Source organism: Coregonus lavaretus (assembly GCF_964263955.1).
Source record: "Coregonus lavaretus genome assembly, chromosome: 20".
Lineage (NCBI taxonomy): Eukaryota > Metazoa > Chordata > Actinopteri > Salmoniformes > Salmonidae > Coregonus > Coregonus lavaretus.
In genome coordinates, this window is record NC_140007.1 from 33596596 (window position 1) to 33617406 (window position 20811).

Consider the following 20811-nt stretch of genomic DNA (forward strand, 5'->3'; position numbering starts at 1 on the left):
GGTCAATCACAGTAGCTCTGATTTCATCAGATATTACTGTTCTTTGTCTTCGCTGACCACCTCGACCTCCTCTCACACGAACTCTTCCTCTCAGATTTCTATCCATTGTAGGGCCTCACAAACCAGTGCTCTCTGAACTGGCTTACTGTATATGTTCCCTCACATCATTAGCCACAAGTGTGATCAATTTTGAGTTGTTGTGTTCAAGTGGTGACACCTGTGCTCTAATTGTGTTTGACTTTTGTCACCTGTGCTCACCATTATGCAGCACGGGTGCATCACAATGAAAATGTGTTGGCAAGTTATGTCTAAACAGGTGAAAAGTGCTTATGGTTTTGCCAAAAGAGTGATTGATTCAATCAGTGGGTTCAGGCAACTGAGCATTTGGTTCAGACAATAGGGTTTAGTGTTTTAGCAATTGAGAAAAACTGTAAATGTTATTTGCCACATGCGCCGAATACAACAGGTGTATACATTACCGTGAAATGCTTACTTACAGCCCTTAACCAACAATGCATTTATTTTTTTATAAAAAAGTAAAATAAAACAACAACAACAAAAAAGTGTTGGGAAAAAAAGAGCAGAAGTAAAATAAAATAACAGTAGGGAGGCTATATACAGGGGGGTACCGGTGCAGAGTCAATGTGCGGGGGCACCGGCTAGTTGAGGTAATATGTACATGTGGGTAGAGTTAAAGTGACTATGCATAAATAATTAACAGAGCGGGGATGCAGCCAGTCAGGATGCTCTCGATGGTGCAGCGGTATAACTTTTAGAGTATCTGAGGGCCCATGCCAAATATTTTCAGCCTCCTAAGGGTGTGGTCGTGCCCTCTTCATGACTGTGTTGGTGTGTTTGGACCATGATAGATACTTAGTGATGTGGACACCGAGGAACTTGAAGCTTTCGACGAGCTCCACTCCAGCCCGTCGATGTGAATGGAGGCATGCTTGGCCGTCCGTTTCCTGTAGTCCACAATCAGCTCCATTGTCACACTGACGTTGAGGGAGAGGTTGTTGTCCTGGCACCACACTGCCAGGTCTCTGACCTCCTCCCTATAGGCTGTCTCATCGTCGTCTTTTCCTCTTCAGAGTGTCAGGGATTAGGGCCTGGTCTGGAGTGAGCAGTCCAAATCGAGGTTAGTGATCGTTGTTCTGATGTCCAGAAGCTCTTTTCGGTCATAGGAAACGATGGTGGAAACATTGTTTACAAAAAACATAATTGGTCAGTAGTCCGTAAAATGGCAGCTATACATCCCAGCTCCAAGTGTAAGCAGCTGTGTGTGTGTGGGGTTCAGTGGATGACTCATCCCAGTATAATTCTGACTCACCAGTCCAGGGACACACTAAAGCCCAGGCACGGCACAGCAATGTGCGTGATACCATGCGCTTTTACAGGCCTCTCAGCTATGCAGCACAATATGAAGCAGGTAGGCAGACGAGACCAGGGGGGAGCGCTTCCTGTTTACCAGGGGCATCTTCAAAGCAGAACCTCTCTCAGCCTATCAGACGAGCCAGAGCCAGCAGGCTGCCTGGGACTGGGATGTCTCAATTAGGTACTCAGGGGGACAGCGAGTCATGGTTGGGGTCAACTCCAAATATACAGCTGAGGTGCTAGTTCACTTGTGGTATCGTAAAGCCTGATGTGAATTTACTTAGTTTTCAACAAATGTGTACTAATGATGTACGCCTCAGACAGACAGATGGCTCGATACTCAAGTCACACCAGCATTATATTACCATTGCACTCACACAAACTTACTACAATACGCTCTGCTCACTCACTGACTCGCATTCTTACACACTCTCTTTCTTACACACACTAGGAGGACCAGCTGCCTTGAGAAGAGGGGTTAAACCCAACCAGTGAGAAAAGGGGTGTGGAGAAAGAAGAGGGAGCGGGAGAGAGAGAGGGGGGGTGGGGAGAGAGAGGGGAGAGAGAGAGAGAGAGAGAGAGAGAGAGAGAGAGAGAGAGAGAGAGAGAGAGAGAGCGCAAAGGAGAGGGGCCATATAAAACCAGAGGAACACAAGCCACGCTTTATCCTGCCAGTCTGTCCCGCTCTGCGAGCATTCACAGGAAACACACACAGACTCCCCCAGCGCTCACACACTCACTTACTCAGCGCCCTCTTTCTCTCACACACACTCCTACAGGGAAACACAAACACACACACCGGCTGCGCTCACAAAGGACTGGAGAATGGCTGTGTCCATGAGAAGAATGAATGGGTCCTGGAGAGGGGTGACTCTAGCCCTGGTTCTCTGTGCTCTGCTCCTACACAGTGAGTACTACATCTCTTTACACCTCTCTACCTCATGGCTCTGAAGTTATCTGTGTCTTACATGCTCAATCTTGAACAATGGATAACTCTAGTAAGCTAACTCTAAGCATGGTACCTCAATAAACCTAAACCTGACTGACTCTGAGAAAAGTAGGAGAGAGTTAGATGACCCAGGTATAGCAAGCCAAGGGAGTGTTTGTGAGCAAGTAGCATGTGCAACATGAATTCCTAACTTAAACTTTACCCTGAGAGGTGAACATGCCAATAAAATGTTCCATAATGTTGTTTAAATGATCTTAAATTACATGTGGCTTTTTCACAAGTGAGTTTTGTAATGCTTTTGTTATTTTGGTGTGACATGAGGCAGCTTGGAGATTTTATGAGTTTAGGGCTGGTAAAAAGTTGTGGGGGTGGCCAGCCGACACAAAGGGGAAAGTTGCCGTTAAAAATAATGATGGACTACATCCTGAAAGCAGTGTGTGTGTGTGTGTGTGTGTGTGTGTGTGTGTGTGTGTGTGTGTATGTGTGTGTGTATGTGTGTGGATGGATGGAACTCCCGCTCTTTCTAAAACAGGCTCTGCTCATTTCAGAAAAATTCAGGTCCATCAGGCAGCTTTTACTCCGATTAAATATTTTTAAATTGGGAAATATACTTCTGGAAGTTCAATTTGATCTTCGCAGTGTGTTTGGGGGCCTTTCCATCTGTGTTTCCAGATGTTTAATAGGAGAAGGAAGCTCATCCTGTGTTTGATTCCTGCTTGTCCTATGAAGATGCAGCATGTTTACACAATTAGCCAGCAGGATGGGTGGGAAGAATGGATGGATGTGCGTGAGAGAGCTATGGGGAAGTGACCATACATTATCTGTTGATTCAGCAGGGAGTAAAATTACATCCCCAAGATGACGCCCCTTAGGTGGTGGAAACTGTCAAACTGTGTGTGTGTGTGTGTGTGTGTGGTGGTTATTTCTGTTTATAAGGGTACCTCTCTTTTCCTCATGTTGGGAAGGTGTGAGTGGAAGGTTCAGCAGTCAGATCCAAGCCACACTGTTAAGTCTGTTAATATAGATGATAAATGCATGGTGATGTTATGGTTTGAAGATGAGACTGGTGGGACTGGTGTTGGTTCGGTCTGTGTGATGACTTCTCCAGAACTCCATAGTGTCTCATCTGGGCACTGGAATAGTAAAAAATTAACTCTATGCCAGACTAACCAGAAGGATGGAAATAAACAGTGAAGGGCTTAACGTTACTTTAAAGGGGAAAAGGTCCTTACTCTAAAGTGGAAAGGAACATGCGCTTTATACATGCGCAAGGCACATTAGAAAGGCACATTAAGATGAATCTTAATGTGAAACAGAGATACAGTGAGGGAAAAAAGTATTTGATCCCCTGCTGATTTTGTACGTTTGCCCACTGACAAAGACATGATCAGTCTATAATTTTAATGGTAGGTTTATTTGAACAGTGAGAGACAGAATAACAACAAAAAAATCCAGAAAAACACATGTCAAAAATGTTATAAATTGATTTGCCTTTTAATGAGGGAAATAAGTATTTGACCCCTCTGCAAAACATGACTTAGTACTTGGTGGCAAAACCCTTGTCGGCAATCACAGAGGTCAGACGTTTCTTGTAGTTGGCCACCAGGTTTGCACACATCTCAGGAGGGATTTTGTTCCACTCCTCTTTGCAGATCTTCTCCAAGTCATTAAGGTTTCGAGGCTGACGTTTGGCAACTCAAACCTTCAGCTCCCTCCACAGATTTTCTATGGAATTAAGGTCTGGAGACTGGCTAGGCCACTCCAGGACCTTAGTGTGCTTCTTCTTGAGCCACTCCTTTGTTGCCTTGGCCGTGTGTTTTGGGTCATTGTCATGCTGGAATACCCACCCACGACCCATTTTCAATGCCCTGGCTGAGGGAAGGAGGTTCTCACCCAAGATTTGATGGTACATGGCCCCGTCCATAGTCCCTTTGATGCGGTGAAGTTATCCTGTCCCCTTATCAGAAAAATACCCCCAAAGCATAATGTTTCCACCTCCATGTTTGACGGTGGGGATGGTGTTCTTGGGGTCATAGGCAGCATTCCTCCTCCTCCAAACACGGCGAGTTGAGTTGATGCCAAAGAGCTCGATTTTGGTCTCATCTGACCACAACACTTTCACCCTGTTCTCCTCTGAATCATTCAGATGTTCATTGGCAAACTTCAGACGGCCCTGTATATGTGCTTTCTTGAGCAGGGGGACCTTGCGGGCGCTGCAGGATTTCAGTCCTTCACGGCGTAGTGTGTTACCAATTGTTTTCTTGGTGACTATGGTCCCAGCTGCCTTGAGGTCATTGACAAGATCCTCCCGTGTAGTTCTGGGCTGATTCCTCACCGTTCTCATGATCATTGCAACTCCACGATGTGAGATCTTGCATGGAGCCCCAGGCCGAGGGAGATTGACAGTTATTTTGTGTTTCTTCCATTTGCAAATAATCGCACCAACTGTTGTCACCTTCTCACCAAGCTGCTTGGCGATGGTCTTGTAGCCCATTCCAGCCTTGTATAGGTGTACAATCTTGTCCCTGACATCCTTGGAGAGCTCTTTGGTCTTGGCCATGGTGGAGAGTTTGGAATCTGATTGATTGATTGCTTCTGTGGACAGGTGTCTTTTATACAGGTAACAAACTGGGATTAGGAGCACTCCCTTTAAGAGTGTGCTCCTAATCTCAGCTCGTTACCTGTATAAAAGACACCTGGGAGACTGAAATCTTTCTGATTGAGAGGGGGTCAAATACTTATTTCCCTCATTAAAATGCAAATGAATTTATAACATTTTTGACGTGCGTTTTTCTGGATTATTTTGTTGTTATTCTGTCTCTCACTGTTCAAATAAACCTAGCATTAAAATTATAGACTGATCATTTCTTTGTCAGTGGGCAAACGTACAAAATCAGCAGGGGATCAAATACTTTTTTCCCTCACTGTACATGTATTGTGCTTTTCCTATGCCTTTAATTGTAGGCTATTTAGTTACACTTTATTTGGAGAGTCTCCTTACAAATGGTTATTAGATGTTCAACTAACTATTAACTATTTAGATTAATATTGTGAAATTGTTTGAAATAAGACCCTTACATAAGTAGAAAGTTTCCCATTCCTGTTCAGGTTAACAGCTCTTGGGTTTCACTTTGAGAATAGCACAGGGGTGTTGCCACAAATCCTCCCTATCTCGTCCTCCATTCCAGACCGCAGCCAATCACACTCCACCGATCACACTCACCTGCTACATAGTTGACACTTGTGTGCCACCGGCACTGCTATGTGAATTTCCCAAGGAATGGTCAGCATAAGGTATTGGAACACAACATTGGAAAATCTCTGCCAAACCCTGGAACATAATCAGCTGTAGATGGTTACCAGGGTGATTCAGTTGTGTGTGTACGGCCTAGATGACTGGTTTATTTTGTTGGTGCTGTTGGTACTGATTTTGAAATAATGTAAAGATATTTAGGCCCCTGATAAGTCTAAAGAGGCCCTGTGTCCCATATCTGCCCCCAATATCCCCCCTTTTCTGCCACTTTTCTAAACTACAGCTGTCTGGCTGTTCAGACATAAAGAGGTTGGAGGTCAAGTTCCATGAAGTCAATATTCATTATTCTCCAGAAGAAGACTACTTTAATGTTTCACGGCCAGTTAACATTGTCTATATATTGGGGAGGTTTTTTTTATCATGTCTTGGTGTGTTGATGAATCCAGCATCAGTCCAGAGGACAGTTGTGGTCTTGTTCTAGGAGGGTAATTGCTGTGGATAAGGTTTAATCAATGACACAGTGGATTTAGGGCCAGTGATGTCATTAGCCCAGAGAGGGAATGAGAGGAGAACAGCTGATTCCAGGGTTCTATTAAAGAACCATCTTTGTGCTTCTACTCAGAAGAGCCAAACATTAACCATACAGTACAGGCCTCTGGATATAGCTGGAAATCAATAAACTCATTTCCCAGGGGCCACTGGGCTTATCTTTCATACAAATATGCCTGTTTGTGGATAGTCTGATAGCAGCATAGCATGCAAAGCCTGCATCTGGGGAGCAAACGTTGAGGCCAACCACATGACCCCCAGACACTAGAGCTCCACTGTGGTGAGTTACAGTTGGAGGCTACAGTTACAGTTGAGCCGTCATCGACAGCAGTTGCAGCATGGCTATGGTAACTGAGATGGGAGCCTCTGTGTAGCCATTAGGGCTCCTACGCACCTGACAACGGAAGGCCATGCATTCCAATGGTACATGTAGGGCTCAGATGTTAGAGCAGGAATGCCAACGCAAACCATTTTTAGAGGTGTCAGCCACTGACTGAGACAGACAAGGAGAGATCAAAAGAGTGAGAGAGCGACGAAGAGAAAAAAGAGAGGAAGACAGAGAGGGGGAAGCTTTCTATGACTCAACTCAATGGTGAAAGTGTTTAGCTGAACTAACATTCTACTCTTATCCAAGCCAGATGTTCAAACTACGCACTTTCATCACAAACACTGATTGAGTTTATGTTCCCGTTTCCCGTGGCTTTGATTCAGCAGTTATGTAGACTCACAAATATGTAGCACTGAAATGGGCTGGGTTAGAAATGCTGCATGATGTCATACCAATGCCACTTGGAATAAATGTAATGTGAGGAGCCCTAGCTTTCTGTAGAGAGAGGGAAAACTAGCTAGCTTTAGAGCTATATGGAGAGAGAAAAAAATACTTGAACGTGTTTAATTTCACGGCTGGGCTGGTACTCCAGGTGCTGCTTCATTTGTGCCACTAATTCAGTCCTGTGGAACAGTAGAAAGAGCCATTGTGATGTCTGTATTCCAAAGTATTCGCCACCATTCCAACTTGGGTGAAAGAGGGACAGACACATTGTGCATTCCTATGATTTGGGGGAATCCAATCATTGTCTCTCCTCACACCACATCCTTTACATGTCTGAGTATTTCGTCTCTATGACAACCGCTTGATTGACGTTTTGACCGCCCGGCTATACAAAGCACAGTCATTCAGGGTGGTGTGAACCATAAAGTCTCAATTAATATGGACACACAACTCAGCACAGTGAAGACTGACACAATGTGTTAGTTGATTGGACATCTGAGTAGGGGAGTGAGATAGGTTCTGTGCGAATGGACAGCAGACTGTGTTCAATTCAAGGAGAGAGGCATGCCATTACCAACGGGGAGAGGCCCTGTATGATAAGATTGTGCCCTTCATATCTCCATGGTTTGACTCCGTAACGCTCTCTTTGACAACAACATCTCCGGCCAACATAAACAAGTGCAGAATATTGCGCCTCTTTTTTTCTCATGGCCCTCAGCTATTGACTAGCATTCCATCAGTCCCAAGTCAGGATGGTTAACGTGGACTCACGTCATCCAGAGGAGGGTGTGGGGCTTTTTACGTAACCGTCTGGCAGATGACTGTCTTATGTCAGAGAGAGCAGGGTGTTGGGTGTGTGTCCTGTCCTCGTGGGCCTATAGTCACGGTCCAAAGACTCTGAGAGCAAATAATTAGAGCTGGATTACAGTTAACTGGCAGTTGCCTCAGTGGTTTTGCAAAAAGTAATAGGTACCAGTCAAAATAAAGTTGAAATCATCTTGTTTGTCAGTGTCAATCTGGCTAGAGGGTTCGACAGGAAAACCTCTCACTCCCCTTTGTCCATTCTATTGCCTCGCACTCTGGATTACATCAACATACACCACAAAGAACTGTTCTATTCAACAGAAAATCTTCATTTGGGCTTGGGCTTCTATCAACCCTATTCCAAAGAAAACTCATTAAAAAAGGCGCCAAAACCAAGGATAAGCACAATCACTATTGCCCAGAATGATTACCTTTCTAGGACAATGAACCGGACAAATACAAAAGACTGTGGACTCTAGCAACCATATTTACCCAGCTCAACAGTCTTAATGAATTACAGACGGTGTGTTACCATTCAAATCATCCTCTCCTCATTATGGCTGTTTCTAGCAATCTTTTTGTTCCATGTTCCCCTGGCACCCTGGTGCAGTTTTACAGCTGTTGGGGCTTTAACAAGGACTGCGTCCCAAATGACACCCTATTCCCTATATAGTGCACTACTTTTGACCAAGGCCCTGGTCAAGAGTAGTGCACTATATAGGGAATAGGGTGCCATTGGGACTCGCCCGAGGAGCAACAACCCTCTCCTCTCCTCCTAGTTCTCTTTCATTTCAACACACCACAGCAACCTTGGACAGCGAGCAGAAACACTTGGGAGCTTGTAGACAACACTCCTCCAGACTCAAGTCACACAGAGTTAAACTAATAAATAACCCTGAAATTAGGGGAAATTTCAAAACATCGACTTGGAGTCTGTGCGTCATCACCCATGCTTGTTACATGAGCTCAGGCAGCGATGAAAGCTTATCACAAACTTACTTAGCTCATGTTTGGAAGATCTCAGATCATGGTAATGTCACAGACTGTCAGCATACAAGACCACAGCAGGTTTACAATAACAGTAACAGTAAGTATATGGCAAGTATATGTCGTCTAAGGCAAGGCATTCTTGTCAGGAGAAGGCAGAGTGAGGCATGGCTCTTTATGGTGGTGTGTACAATTTAGCCTGGGGAATAAAGGGTATTTTAATGAGGCTTGGCTGAGGCCCTTTTACTACTAGAGTAATTGCTCCTGGTAATTAATGTTAAGCTAGAAACGCTTCGGTCGTTGGGGCCCTTCTTTATGCTGCTGGCTAATTGAAAACATAAGATTACATCCTGTTCCTGCTTTGGATGGCACTGGGACTTTCTGTTCTCATGGGAGTTTAACCAGGCAGTTTGTCTTTTGCTCTTCACACCATCTTTCTGCCTTTCCTTCGACCCTCCTTAATCCAAACCATTGTATAAAACCAGTCATTGGAGGAGAACTATACATTTACATATCCTCTAACACAACCTTTCCCCTTTCTCTCCCTACTCTGATGTCAAAAAGCTGTTGGAAGCCATCCAGCAACATCTGCACTCAGCAACAGTAACAGCCCTGGCAGCTTTGGTTCTGACAGTGGGAGCTGTGAGGCCAAGAACAAGCCTGTCAGAGCAGCTGGTATTTGGGCTGTGTCCCAAATGACACCCTATTCCCGATATAGTGTTCTAGGCTACTTTGACCGGAGTCCTTGGTAAAAAGCAGTGCACTATGTAGGGAATAGGAGACCATTTGGAACGCAGCCTTGGTGTGGAGGAACGAGGCCTGGCCTATCCTTCAGTAATGAGATGGACGGTCTATTTAGGAAACTGAGGTTTTATGTTACGGAAGGGCTGCCTGTCCAAATTTAGATGACAGCGTTGTTAGCGCTGAAGAAATACCAGACCCATGTTTCAGACCATTTATTAAACCAACAACAAAGCCTCATCCATGTTTCTTCTCCTGGCCTTTTTTCTCTCAAATGGATTTCAATCGCAGATGTGTAGCCAGTAGACGTGGAAATCGATTCTTTGCATAGTCCACAACAGAGTGGCAGTTACAGTATACTGTAATATGCCTGTGACAGTATTATCCCTTAGCTTTTGACTGGTGGCTCTCTCTCTCTGTGTCGTTGTGTGGTGATTGGTGAACCTGCTGTGTGTGTGTCTCTGTGGGAGGCCTGCTGGCTGTTCTGGGTGTTATTGATGACCCCAGTCTGCTCAGCTCTGAGGCTTAGTGAGGTCACAGCGTGCCGAGTGCCGTAAGAGCCATTTCCTGTCCAAGGATGTGCATGGATAACGTTCCATCGTCTGTCGCTAATTCATTTTTTTTTAAAGTCACCCCGTTCGTGTTTTGTTTAAAAACAACGAGGGGCATGGGTAGATTCGAAAAGTAAACTTTCGTGACCATCCTGGTTTCAGAAGCATAAATAGTTCTCACGTTATTTTCATGTAGACAGAGAGTGGGACCCGGTGGCTGTTCCAATGCAGGTTTTTCCAGATTGTGGTTTGGTGTTTGGACTGGCCGTCTGGTCACAGGAGAGGAAACTCTGTAAGCTGTATTTGGTTCCAAGGGAAACCGTTTGTCTGGCCAGTGCTTCATGCAGGGCAGGCTGGTGTGGCTGTCTTGTAGTTTCAGGCTGACAGAACAGAACAGGGGTGGTGGGGTGCCCACATTGTTCTACTACAGGCTGACAGAACAGAACAGGGGTGGTGGGGTGCCCACATTGTTCTACTACAGGCTGACAGAACAGAACAGGGGTGGTGGGGTGCCCACATTGTTCTACTACATGCTGATAGAACAGAACAGGGGTGGTGGGGTGCCCACATTGTTCTACTACAGGCTGATAGAACAGAACAGGGGTGGTGGGGTGCCCACATTGTTCTACTACAGGCTACATGGACACCTAATGGAAGGTGTCCCAGTACAGAGGGGCTCAGTTGACCTGCTGACTAGTAGGAATGGGATCCCTGTCCAGCCTCCCTGTACATTCCTCTGGCCGCAGGCATTCTCTGGAGGCTCTGGAAGCCTGGAGGAAATCCACCCTGGCCTGGGTCTGAAGTGACAGTCTAGCCTAGGAGAGTCAGGGAAGTCAGGGTTCTACTGCTGACATCTGGAAGTGGGGGAGTTAGAGACTGTGGCTTGGAGGGGTGCAGCAGGCAGGTGGTGACAGCCAAGGTGCCGTCTCTGTGGCCTGGGTGGGGAGACTAGGCGAGCCCAGGCTGTAGGCTGAGCCTGAGGCCTGTCTGTCTCTGAGTGGCTGCATGACGTCAAGGGGCTCCTGATCATCTCCCTGAGACTAGGCAGGGCCAGGGAGAGAGACGGACCAGGGTTCCCCAGGGAGACTGACATCTGCTGGGCTAGACTCCACCCTGTTGGAGGCCCCCAGGACCCAACCCTGCAATAGGCCAGACCAGGCCACATCCCCAGCCCTCCCCAGAGAAGAACCAGGCCCTAATTACAGAGGTTAGAGAGGCCATGCAACAGGACTTTCGTCCCCTGCTCTCTGTCTGCCCCTTTAATTCAGTGTAGAGATGTTTGTTTTGGTTCAGCCTCTGTTCTCCTTGCCCGCCCTGCATCCCTTATGCTGGGAAAACAGGAAGGGGCAGAGATGGCTATCGCAATGGGAAAAGGTTTCAGAAGGAAGTGCAGAAGGAAAAAGGAGGACACAGGGACACAGTGAGTAAGTGAGAATATAGACGTCTTCATAGTAAATCATCAAAAACGTCACAATATTTACATGTCATTTTAGTACGTTTTTAGACTCTCTTATACCGAGAGCGAGCGTCTACAAAAGTGCCCATTAAATCAGGGTTAAATGGTCTGTAATTAAGTCATTGTTGAAAGCAGAAAGATGTGGTGCAGATTAAACATGATACCACACAGCTTGTTGATCTCTCCACACAACATTGCTCCTGGATGGGGTGGGGTAGGCTGGGCTGGGGAGTCAGCTGAGTTCTGGCCCCCTAAGCCAGATCAGTTACAGCAGCCAAATGGCAAAAGTCACATCCTCCTTAGACCCTCCTGGGGATATGGAGACACACACTGGTTAATTTTCTAGTGCTGCACTGGGGCATGAATGGCACTTTCCACTGTTCTCCATGACCTCTTCCATTAGGTGAGCTTTTCAAGATGTCTCTATGTTTCCGTTGGTCCTGTTGTGATCACACAGAGGTTTTACTCAGAGCTGTCATCACCTGGCCTGGTTCCTGTCACATGTCTACTCTGTGTGTGTGTGTGTTCCCAGTGGTTTTGGGTAACTAGCCACAGCCTCACTCCACTACTCTGCCACGTGCTGTAGCAGTGCGGAGCAAACAAATGATCATCTTGCCATTTTTCCCTTCTGCACTCGTACAAATCTGGCAACCACACTTTATGCGTTTCTTTTTGGAGACCCGAGCTGCTCATGAGCACAATGAGACAATCTGTTCCATTGGTGCCATGATGACATCAATGAGGGGCCAGGAAACGCTCTCTACAGGGGCTGGATAGGGCTGTGAAGAGGACGGACCTGGACCCTGTCCTGAAAGGAGCTGGACATACACAGACCCAGGGCCAAAGTCACATCTTAAACTCACACTGTTATAATCTGTCCTCCAGTTCAACAAGGAAAAAGAGAACAGCTTGCTTGGATTTACTGATGCTTTGGTTGAAGTTCCACTAATAGTTTACTTGTCTGTGTACCCAGCCTGGTCTCATAGACTAGACGTAACATAGTAAACATAAATCCCGGATACAAATTAGTATGATATGTTACGTTTGGTATGGTTACATAAGACAGATGGATACTTAAGGCAAAAACAAAAGTAGGGTGGTTGGTGGGGGTGGGCGTATAACGCGAACGTCTAGCAACCCAAAGGTTGCAAGTCTCATCACGGGCAACTTTAGCATTTTAGGTAATTAGCAACTTTTCAACTACTTACTACTTTTTAGCTACTTTGCAACTGCTTAGCATGTTAGCTAACCCTTCCCCTAACCATTTTAGCTAACTCTTCCCCTAACCCTAACCCTAAACTTATCCTAAATCCTAACCTTAACCCTAACCCCTAACCCTAAATCCTAGCCTAGCTAACGTTAGCCACCTAGCTAACGTTAGCCACCTAGCTAGAATTCGTAACATATCATACGTTTTTCAAATTTGTAACCTATAGTACGTTTTCAAATTCGTAACATACTGTACGTTTTGCAAATTCGTAACAATACGAATTGTAATTTGTAACATATAATACAAATTGTAATTCGTAAAATATCATATGAAATGGGTGATGGACATCCACGGATTAATACATACAGTACTATACGAAACATAACATATCATACTAAATGGAGTATCTTGGATTTACATACAGAATAATACGAAATGTTTTGAGACCAAGTTGGTGTACCGCTGTGCATATGTGTAATGAAATGAACCGTGAAAAGAGCAGCCATCAACAATTATGGGCTAATAGATGAATGTGTATAACTCTCTCTAGTCCAGACACAATCCTCCTGGCTCACTCAGTGTGTGTGGGTTAGGGGAGGTTTAGAGGGCCCCTCTCTCTCTGATGAGCTAGAGGGACCAAAGGGAGGTTGCCTGGCTGGTTGGGAAGCAAAACCAAATGTGGGATCTGGCTTTCATACAGACATCAACACACGTAAATTAATGATAAGAGACACCTCCCCTCCCTCCTCCCGCTTATAATCCCTCTCTCTCTCCCTCCATTTCCTCGCTCCCCACTCCACCATGGTTGGTTTCCTGTGGCAACAGGGCCAATACAGAGAACTGCTCTCACCACTGTCCTTCAGGGTTGTCAGCTCCAACAGGGGAGTTTCATTGGAGAAAAGCCTATGTGTTTATGAAGGTACCTACGTTTTCCGGTCTGCGCATTTGTGGGTGTGTGCATTTTTAGCTAGAGTGGTAGCTCATCGTTAGGATGACCTGCGATTTATAAATACTATTTACTCCTTGTGACCTTCGGGAACGCTCGATATAAAAACGACAGCGTACGGTCATGAAATACATAACATACTCCCAGGAATAGCACTTATTTATGGATGTGTAGATACTTGATATACGTACAGTGTGACTCTCTATAGTATGTCAAGTCTGTGACCTCACCCAGGGAAAATATCCAGCTCCCCTCAGCAAATATAACCATGATGTCAGCCACGTCCTCTCCATACATCAACCCAACAGAATTATCCACAGACCGACACATCTCTGTAGTGTGTCAGTCAGGTCTGTGGCTGTCCCACAGAGATCCTATTAAATCACTATTCCATATTGATTTTATATGTAATTCTATGGGTTGTCCTCTCATTTGGCCATAGAACGTTACTACTTACTATGGTATCATGGGCCCACAGTGTGCTGTTGATGGTTCCGACCACAGCCAGGCTATAGAAGCAGCGTTTCAGCTGTCACACACTACCAAGCCCCTGTCACATCACATCCACACTGCAACCCATGATTTAGTGGCCTACGGCGGCCGTGCCTCCCCACCACACTGTGATACAGGCTAAAACACCCAGAGTAGTATTGGCTGGGGAAGGCTGAGGGTACTGGGGGTACTGAGGCCTCATATAGGGTAGGAGCTGTATTTGACTGGTGCCCAGCCTCCATGCTCCAAAGCACCCAAAACACCACTGTGTGTGTGTGGTTGTGTGTGGAGTATGGGCATGTGTGGTTGTGTGTTTGGGCTGAAAGCAGGCTTGTGTGGTGGTCTGACACGGTAGTGTAGTGAGGGATAACAGAGGGGATTGGCTTGGCTGGGGGGTAGGTGAGATTTCTCACTCAGCTCTCTGTCTGTCTGTCTGTGTGTGTGTGTGTGTGTGTGTGTGTGTGTGTGTGTGTGTGTGTGTGTGTGTGTGTGTGTGTGTGTGTGTGTGTGTGTGTGTGTGTGTGTGTGTGTGTGTGTGTGTTTGTGTGTGTGTTTGTGTGTGTACGTGTGTGTGTGTGTAAAGCATCACATCAAGTGTAAACCCCTGTCATGCTGCCCAGGCCAGGGCTGATGCTGTGCAGAGATAGGCCAGAGGTTGGATGTGTATGTAGAGACAGGGGAACACATTAAAAGCATGATTAATACCTTCAGAGGAGCTAAAAAGGCTGACGCCATAAACAGCTTTTCCCCTCCAATCATCACTGGCCAAGGAAGCATTTGACTGTATAACCTACTGGAGTACAGAGAGAGAGGTCCAACAATCAGCAAAGAGACATACTGTATGGATGGTGTTAAGAGATAGATGGGTGGTGTTGAATGGAGTTGAAGGATGGGACTAATAACAACTAACAACAACTAATAACAATGAGATAACTAATGTAAAGCATACTGTGTCCATAATAAGTATATAGGTTATAGGTTGAGAGCTTTTGTGAAAGAGCACAGTTAGAAGGATATGGCATATAGAAGCAAACCGGATGGACATCATGAAAATGATCAGAGAGGTTGAGGGTAGAGGAGGTTCAGGAGTAAAAACAAACAAAATTGAATTATTGTAAAATTGACTGTGTCCATAAAATGTATATAGTATGTATAAGCTGGAAGTAGAGGCCTAAGCATTGTTGTTCACTAGTTTACTCCAATTAGGGAAGGGGTGGTGGGGTTGGAAAGTAGTAAAGGGAAATATATTTTTTAAAGGATATGTATATATATGTATGTATATGTATGTGTATGTATGTATGTGTATATATATATATATATATATATATATATATACATACATATATATATATATATATATATACATACATACATACACATAAATACATATATATATTTGCGAGGGAAAAAAACATATGGGGGATTGGAAGTGAGGCAGACAATTACATTGATGGAAGTTACAATCTATCTGCAATATTAAAGCTGATCTACCCGCTTAAAAAATATATATATACTGTAAGTATCTCATTGCAAGACTATACATTTGTATTTTGTTATTGCATTCCAGGGTTATTTTGTTAGTGCATTCAAGGACGTGTACAGTACAGTATGCATGCAGACATGAAAATAAGTTTTAACATCTTGAGCATGTGAGTGTTAATAGGAAGGTATCAACATGTGAAGGCCTACATATGAGGTGAGTGATGAGGTAGGGGGGTTTGATTGCTAGATCTTGGAAGTTTAGCTGTGCATTCTTATTCAGAATTACTGTATCAATAAATGTGTTATCTCAGGGCCAAAGGGAGTTAGCTAGGGTCTTTTAATAACACTTAAAAACATTGAGGATTTATGCCCAGCTAAGCCAATTAAAATCTATGACATGCTCTGCATAATCTCCAATGCCTTGGTTGGCGCTGCCGCTTGCTGTCAAGATAAAGTGCACTGCAGGAGGGAAGTGTAGCACATTTTACAGGGCTTAGTGTGCAGCTCTGGACACACACTATCACGGTGGCCACCTGGCAGCTATTAATCATTGGAAATATTGAGGTAATGCTTCAAACTTGTTGATAATGCTTGGTAGCTAACATCCTTACAAAGACGTTGGCTAACATCCTCTCATCTGTGGTTTTCAGTATGTTCAAATTTAAAATGTATCCTCACAATAGAAGAAAAAGGAAGTTAACATCCACTAGAATGTGTTGATGGTTTGTGGTGATTTGATAAATAATGTGTTGTGGTGTGCTCATGAGCTCTGTGATTATGCCGTAGCGTTGGGAAGATGATAATTGTTCCAGTTATAGGGCTTTACAAACCACATTTGTTTCCACACACATCAGGCAGTGTTTAACCTCTACGGGATCGGTGTCCCGTATACAGGACGGTTGAGCAAACGTGCGCTAATGTGATGAGCATGACTGTTGTAAGTAACAGCAAACTTTCCAGGACATAGACATGTCTTATATGGGCAGAAAGCTTAAATTCTTGTGAATCTAACTGCACTGTCCAATTTACAGTGAAAAAATACCATGCTATTGTTTGAGGAGAGTGCACAACAACAAAAAACTTATCACGGCAACTGGTTTGATACATTCACCTCTGAAGGTAAATGATGTACTTACATTCAGCAATCTTGCTCTGATTTGTCATCCTAAGGATCCAATAGATAAAATTTAGCATAGTTGTTTGATACAATCAATTTTTATATTCAAATGTAGGAACTGGTTCTACAGTTTGAACCCCTGCTGTCTCTGGCTCCACACCCACCAAGCCCAGCCATCTAGATGTGTGAAAGTTAGTGTATAAGCTAACGATCCATCATGTATGACATTCCTGGGAGTGTGTAAACTTACATTTTGTATTACCATATCATTTTTGAATGTTCTCTATAGTTATGTATCAATTGACCAATTCGGCACATTTGGGCAGACAAAATAGTCCAGTATTGCAATGTTACACTGGATCAATCTGAAACTTTGCACACACACTGCTGCCATCTAGTGTCCAAAATCTAAATTGGGCCTAAACTGCAATATTATATTGTGGCCTTTTTCTTTCATTTCAAAGATGATAAAAACACATGTTTTTTTGTTTGTATTATCTTTTACCAGATCTAATGTGTTATATTCTCCTACATTAATTTCAAATTTCCACAAACTTCAAAGTGTTCCCTTTCAAATGGTATCAAGAATACCATGACTTGCCCATGCTCCCCCCCCCCCCCCCCCCCCCCCCCCGCTTCTCCTTCACACAAATCCAGACAGCTGATGTTCTGAAAGAGCTGCAAAATCTGGACCCCTACAAATCATCTGGGCTAGACAATCTGGACCCTTTCTTTCTAAAACTAGCCGCCGAAATTGTCGCAACCCCTATTACTAGCCTGTTCAACCTCTCTTTCGTAACGTCTGAGATCCCCAGAGATTGGAAAGCTGCCGCGGTCATCCCCCTCTTCAAAGGGGGTGACACTCTAGATCCAAACTGTTACAGACCCATATCCATCCTGCCCTGCCTTTCAAAAGTTTTTGAAAGCCAAGTCAACAAACAGATCACCGACCATTTCGAATCCCACCGTACCTTCTCCGCTATGCAATCCGGTTTCCGAGCTGGTCATGGGTGCACTTCAGCCACGCTCAAGGTCCTAGACGATATTATAACCGCGATCGATAATAGACAGTACTGTGCAGCCGTTTTCATTGACCTGGCCAAGGCTTTCGACTCTGTCAACCACTGCATTCTTATTGGCAGACTAAATAGCCTTGGTTTCTCAAATGACTGCCTCGCCTGGTTCACCAACTACTTCTCAGATAGAGTTCAATGTGTCAAATCGGAGGGCCTGTTGTCTGGACCTATGGCAGTCTCTATGGGGGTGCCACAGGGTTCAATTCTTGGGCCGACTCTTTTCTCTGTGTATATCAATGACGTCGCTCTTGCTGCTGGTGACTCTCAGATCCACCTCTACTCCAAACGAGCTTCAATTCCATACAACACTCCTTCAGTAGCCTCCAACTGCTCTTAAACACTAGTAAAACTAAATGCATGCTCTTCAACCGAACGCTGCTTGCACCCGCCCACCCGACTAGAATCACTACTCTCGACGGGTCTGACCTAGAGTATGTGGACAACTACAAATATCTAGGTGTCTGGTTAGACTGTAAACTCTCCTTCCAGACTCACATTAAGAATCTCCAATCCAAAGTTAAATCTAGAATCGGTTTCCTATTTCGCAACAAAGCCTCCTTCACTCATGCTGCCAAACATGCCCTCGTAAAACTGACTATCCTACCGATCCTTGACTTCGGCGATGTCATTTACAAAATAGCCTCCAACACTCTACTCAGCAAATTGGATGTAGTCTATCACAGTGCCATCCGTTTTGTCTCCAAAGCCCCATATACTACCCACCACTGTGACCTGTACGCTCTTGTTGGCTGGTCCTCACTACATATTCGTCGCCAAACCCACTGGCTCCAGGCCATCTATAAATCACTGCTAGGCAAATCCCCGCCTTATCTTAGCTCATTGGTCACCATAGCAACACCCACCCGTAGTCTGCGCTCCAGCAGGTATATCTCACTGGTCATCCCCAAAGCCAACACCTCCTTTGGCCGCCATTCCTTCCAGTTCTCTGCTGCCAATGACTGGAACAAATTGCAAAAATCTCTGAAGCTGGAGACACTTATCTCCCTCATTAACTTTAAGCATCAGTTGTCAGAGCACCTTACCGATCACTGCACCTGTACACAGCCCATCTGAAATTAGCCCGCCCAACTACCTCATCCCTATATTGTTATTTATTTTGCTCATTTGTACCCCAGTATCTCTATTTGCACATCATCTCTTGCACATCTATCATTCCAGTGTTAATACTAATTGTAATTATTTTGCACTACAGCCTATTTATTGCCTTACCTCCATAACTTGCTACATTTGCACACACTGTATATATATGTATTTCTGTTGTATTTTTGACTTTGTTTTGTTTTACCCCATATGTAACTCTGTGTTGTTGTTTTTATCGCACTGCTTTGCTTTATCTTGGCCAGGTCGCAGTTGTAAATGAGAACTTGTTCTCAACTGGTTTACCTGGTTAAATAAAGGTGAAATAAATAAAAATAAATAAAAAAGAATATGCATATCCTTGCTTCAGGTCCTGAGCTACAGGCAGTTAGATTTGGGTATGTCATTTTAGGCAAAAATTGAAAAAATGGGCAGATCCTTCAGAGGTTAAACCATAGAAATAGAATAATTAGAAAGGGTGTCTCCATTCAAGTCAATGATGGCATAATGGGTGGACTGGCAGCCATTTTGAGTGTACCCATGCCAGGAAGTAAAAGCAGTGTACCTTCAATCTGTGCTGTGATTTGTTGAGTCAACTCAACTGACGTAAAAAAAAATACCTTTCATTGCATGAGCCACATCAGTTAGCATAATTTGAATGAACATTCTACATTACCATGGTAAAACCATAGTCCCAGTCGGTATTAGATATTATAAACTGGGTGGGTCGAGCACTGAATGCCGATTGGCTGAAAGCTCTGGTATATGAGACCGTATACTACGGGTATGACAAAACATTTATTTTTACTGTTCTAATTATGTTTGTAACCAGTTTATAATAGCAATAAGACACCTCGAGGGTTTGTGGTATATGGCCAATATACCACAGCTAAGGGCTGTATCCAGGCACTCTGCATTGCGTCGTGCATAAGAACAACCCTTAGCCGTGGTATAACACAAACAAATATCACAAGTACACTACAGGTTACCTTCACTGATTCAACTGCACCCAACTCCTTTCCCACCCACACTTAAACCACAAATAGATCCGCCAAAAGTCAAGGATCCATTTTCTCAAAAAATGTCACTCCCACTCGACCAAACGTATCTTTATCAATGCAAGGCTCGGCCTCCGAGCTCCTCACAACACCTTCTACCCCTTCCATTTCACCTCCAGAACTCGAACTGGCATCCAGCTCCCTCTGTTTGAACTTGACACCAATCTTCCTCGACATACCCTCTCCGTTGTTATTGCTAGCTTCAACATATTCAAACCTATCCTCAGTCTTTTCAACCTCCTCTCTCTTTCCCTCCAATCCTCCTCCCTTAACCAATTACCCGACTCCTTCTGCAAATATTCAACTTTTCCAAGCCAAAATCTCTTTTTAGCCTCCTGTACTCCCTGTTCAAACTATCTAAATTGTCAGGGCTCTTCTCACATGCTCTATTTCCCTATGTGGGAGCATTAGGAACCGCAGGTCAGGTTTTTTACATGGTTACATGTCCACTGAACAACACAGCAGCTTATCGGCATGTTTTGTTATTTCTGTATAACAAAACAATCTACGACGATGTTGGCTCTTTTACACTAGGGGGTCAATGGGAAATAATGTTTTTCCCAATTTCTGGGCGTGGTCGAAGGTCATTCCTTATTATTACGTGAATATCGACTCAGAGTATCAGTTGATAGAACATTCCAAAGTACCATGGACATTTTTTTATCACAATACCAGCATCCATTCTGAGTGTACCCATGAGTTTACCAGTCAAATTGCCAGGGTTAGAGCTTCCAACCCCGTTCTATTCATTATATTTCTATGGTTTAAACTGTTAACTTGCACTGTAAAGTCAGTGACGGTTAGCCATACAAAGATGATTTTTAAATGTAATGTGTTTTGCAAAACAGAGTTTTGGCAACTTTTAGGGTTGTGGCCATAGATAAGTATCTGAATAC

General features: G+C 44.3%; 1 protein-coding gene across 2 annotated transcripts in view; it reads left to right on the top strand.

The window, feature by feature from the left end:
- The first annotated feature begins 2059 nt into the window (after positions 1–2059).
- The window catches only part of LOC311147855 (uncharacterized protein), a 38822-nt gene continuing 20070 nt past the window's right edge, over positions 2060–20811 (top strand). For both annotated transcript variants that reach the window (XM_084184669.1, XM_084184670.1), the window contains exon 1: positions 2060–2281. In XM_084184669.1, the coding sequence (XP_084040795.1) occupies positions 2200–2281 (82 nt within the window). In that variant the 5' untranslated portion in view covers positions 2060–2199. The remainder of the gene's footprint in view (positions 2282–20811) is intronic.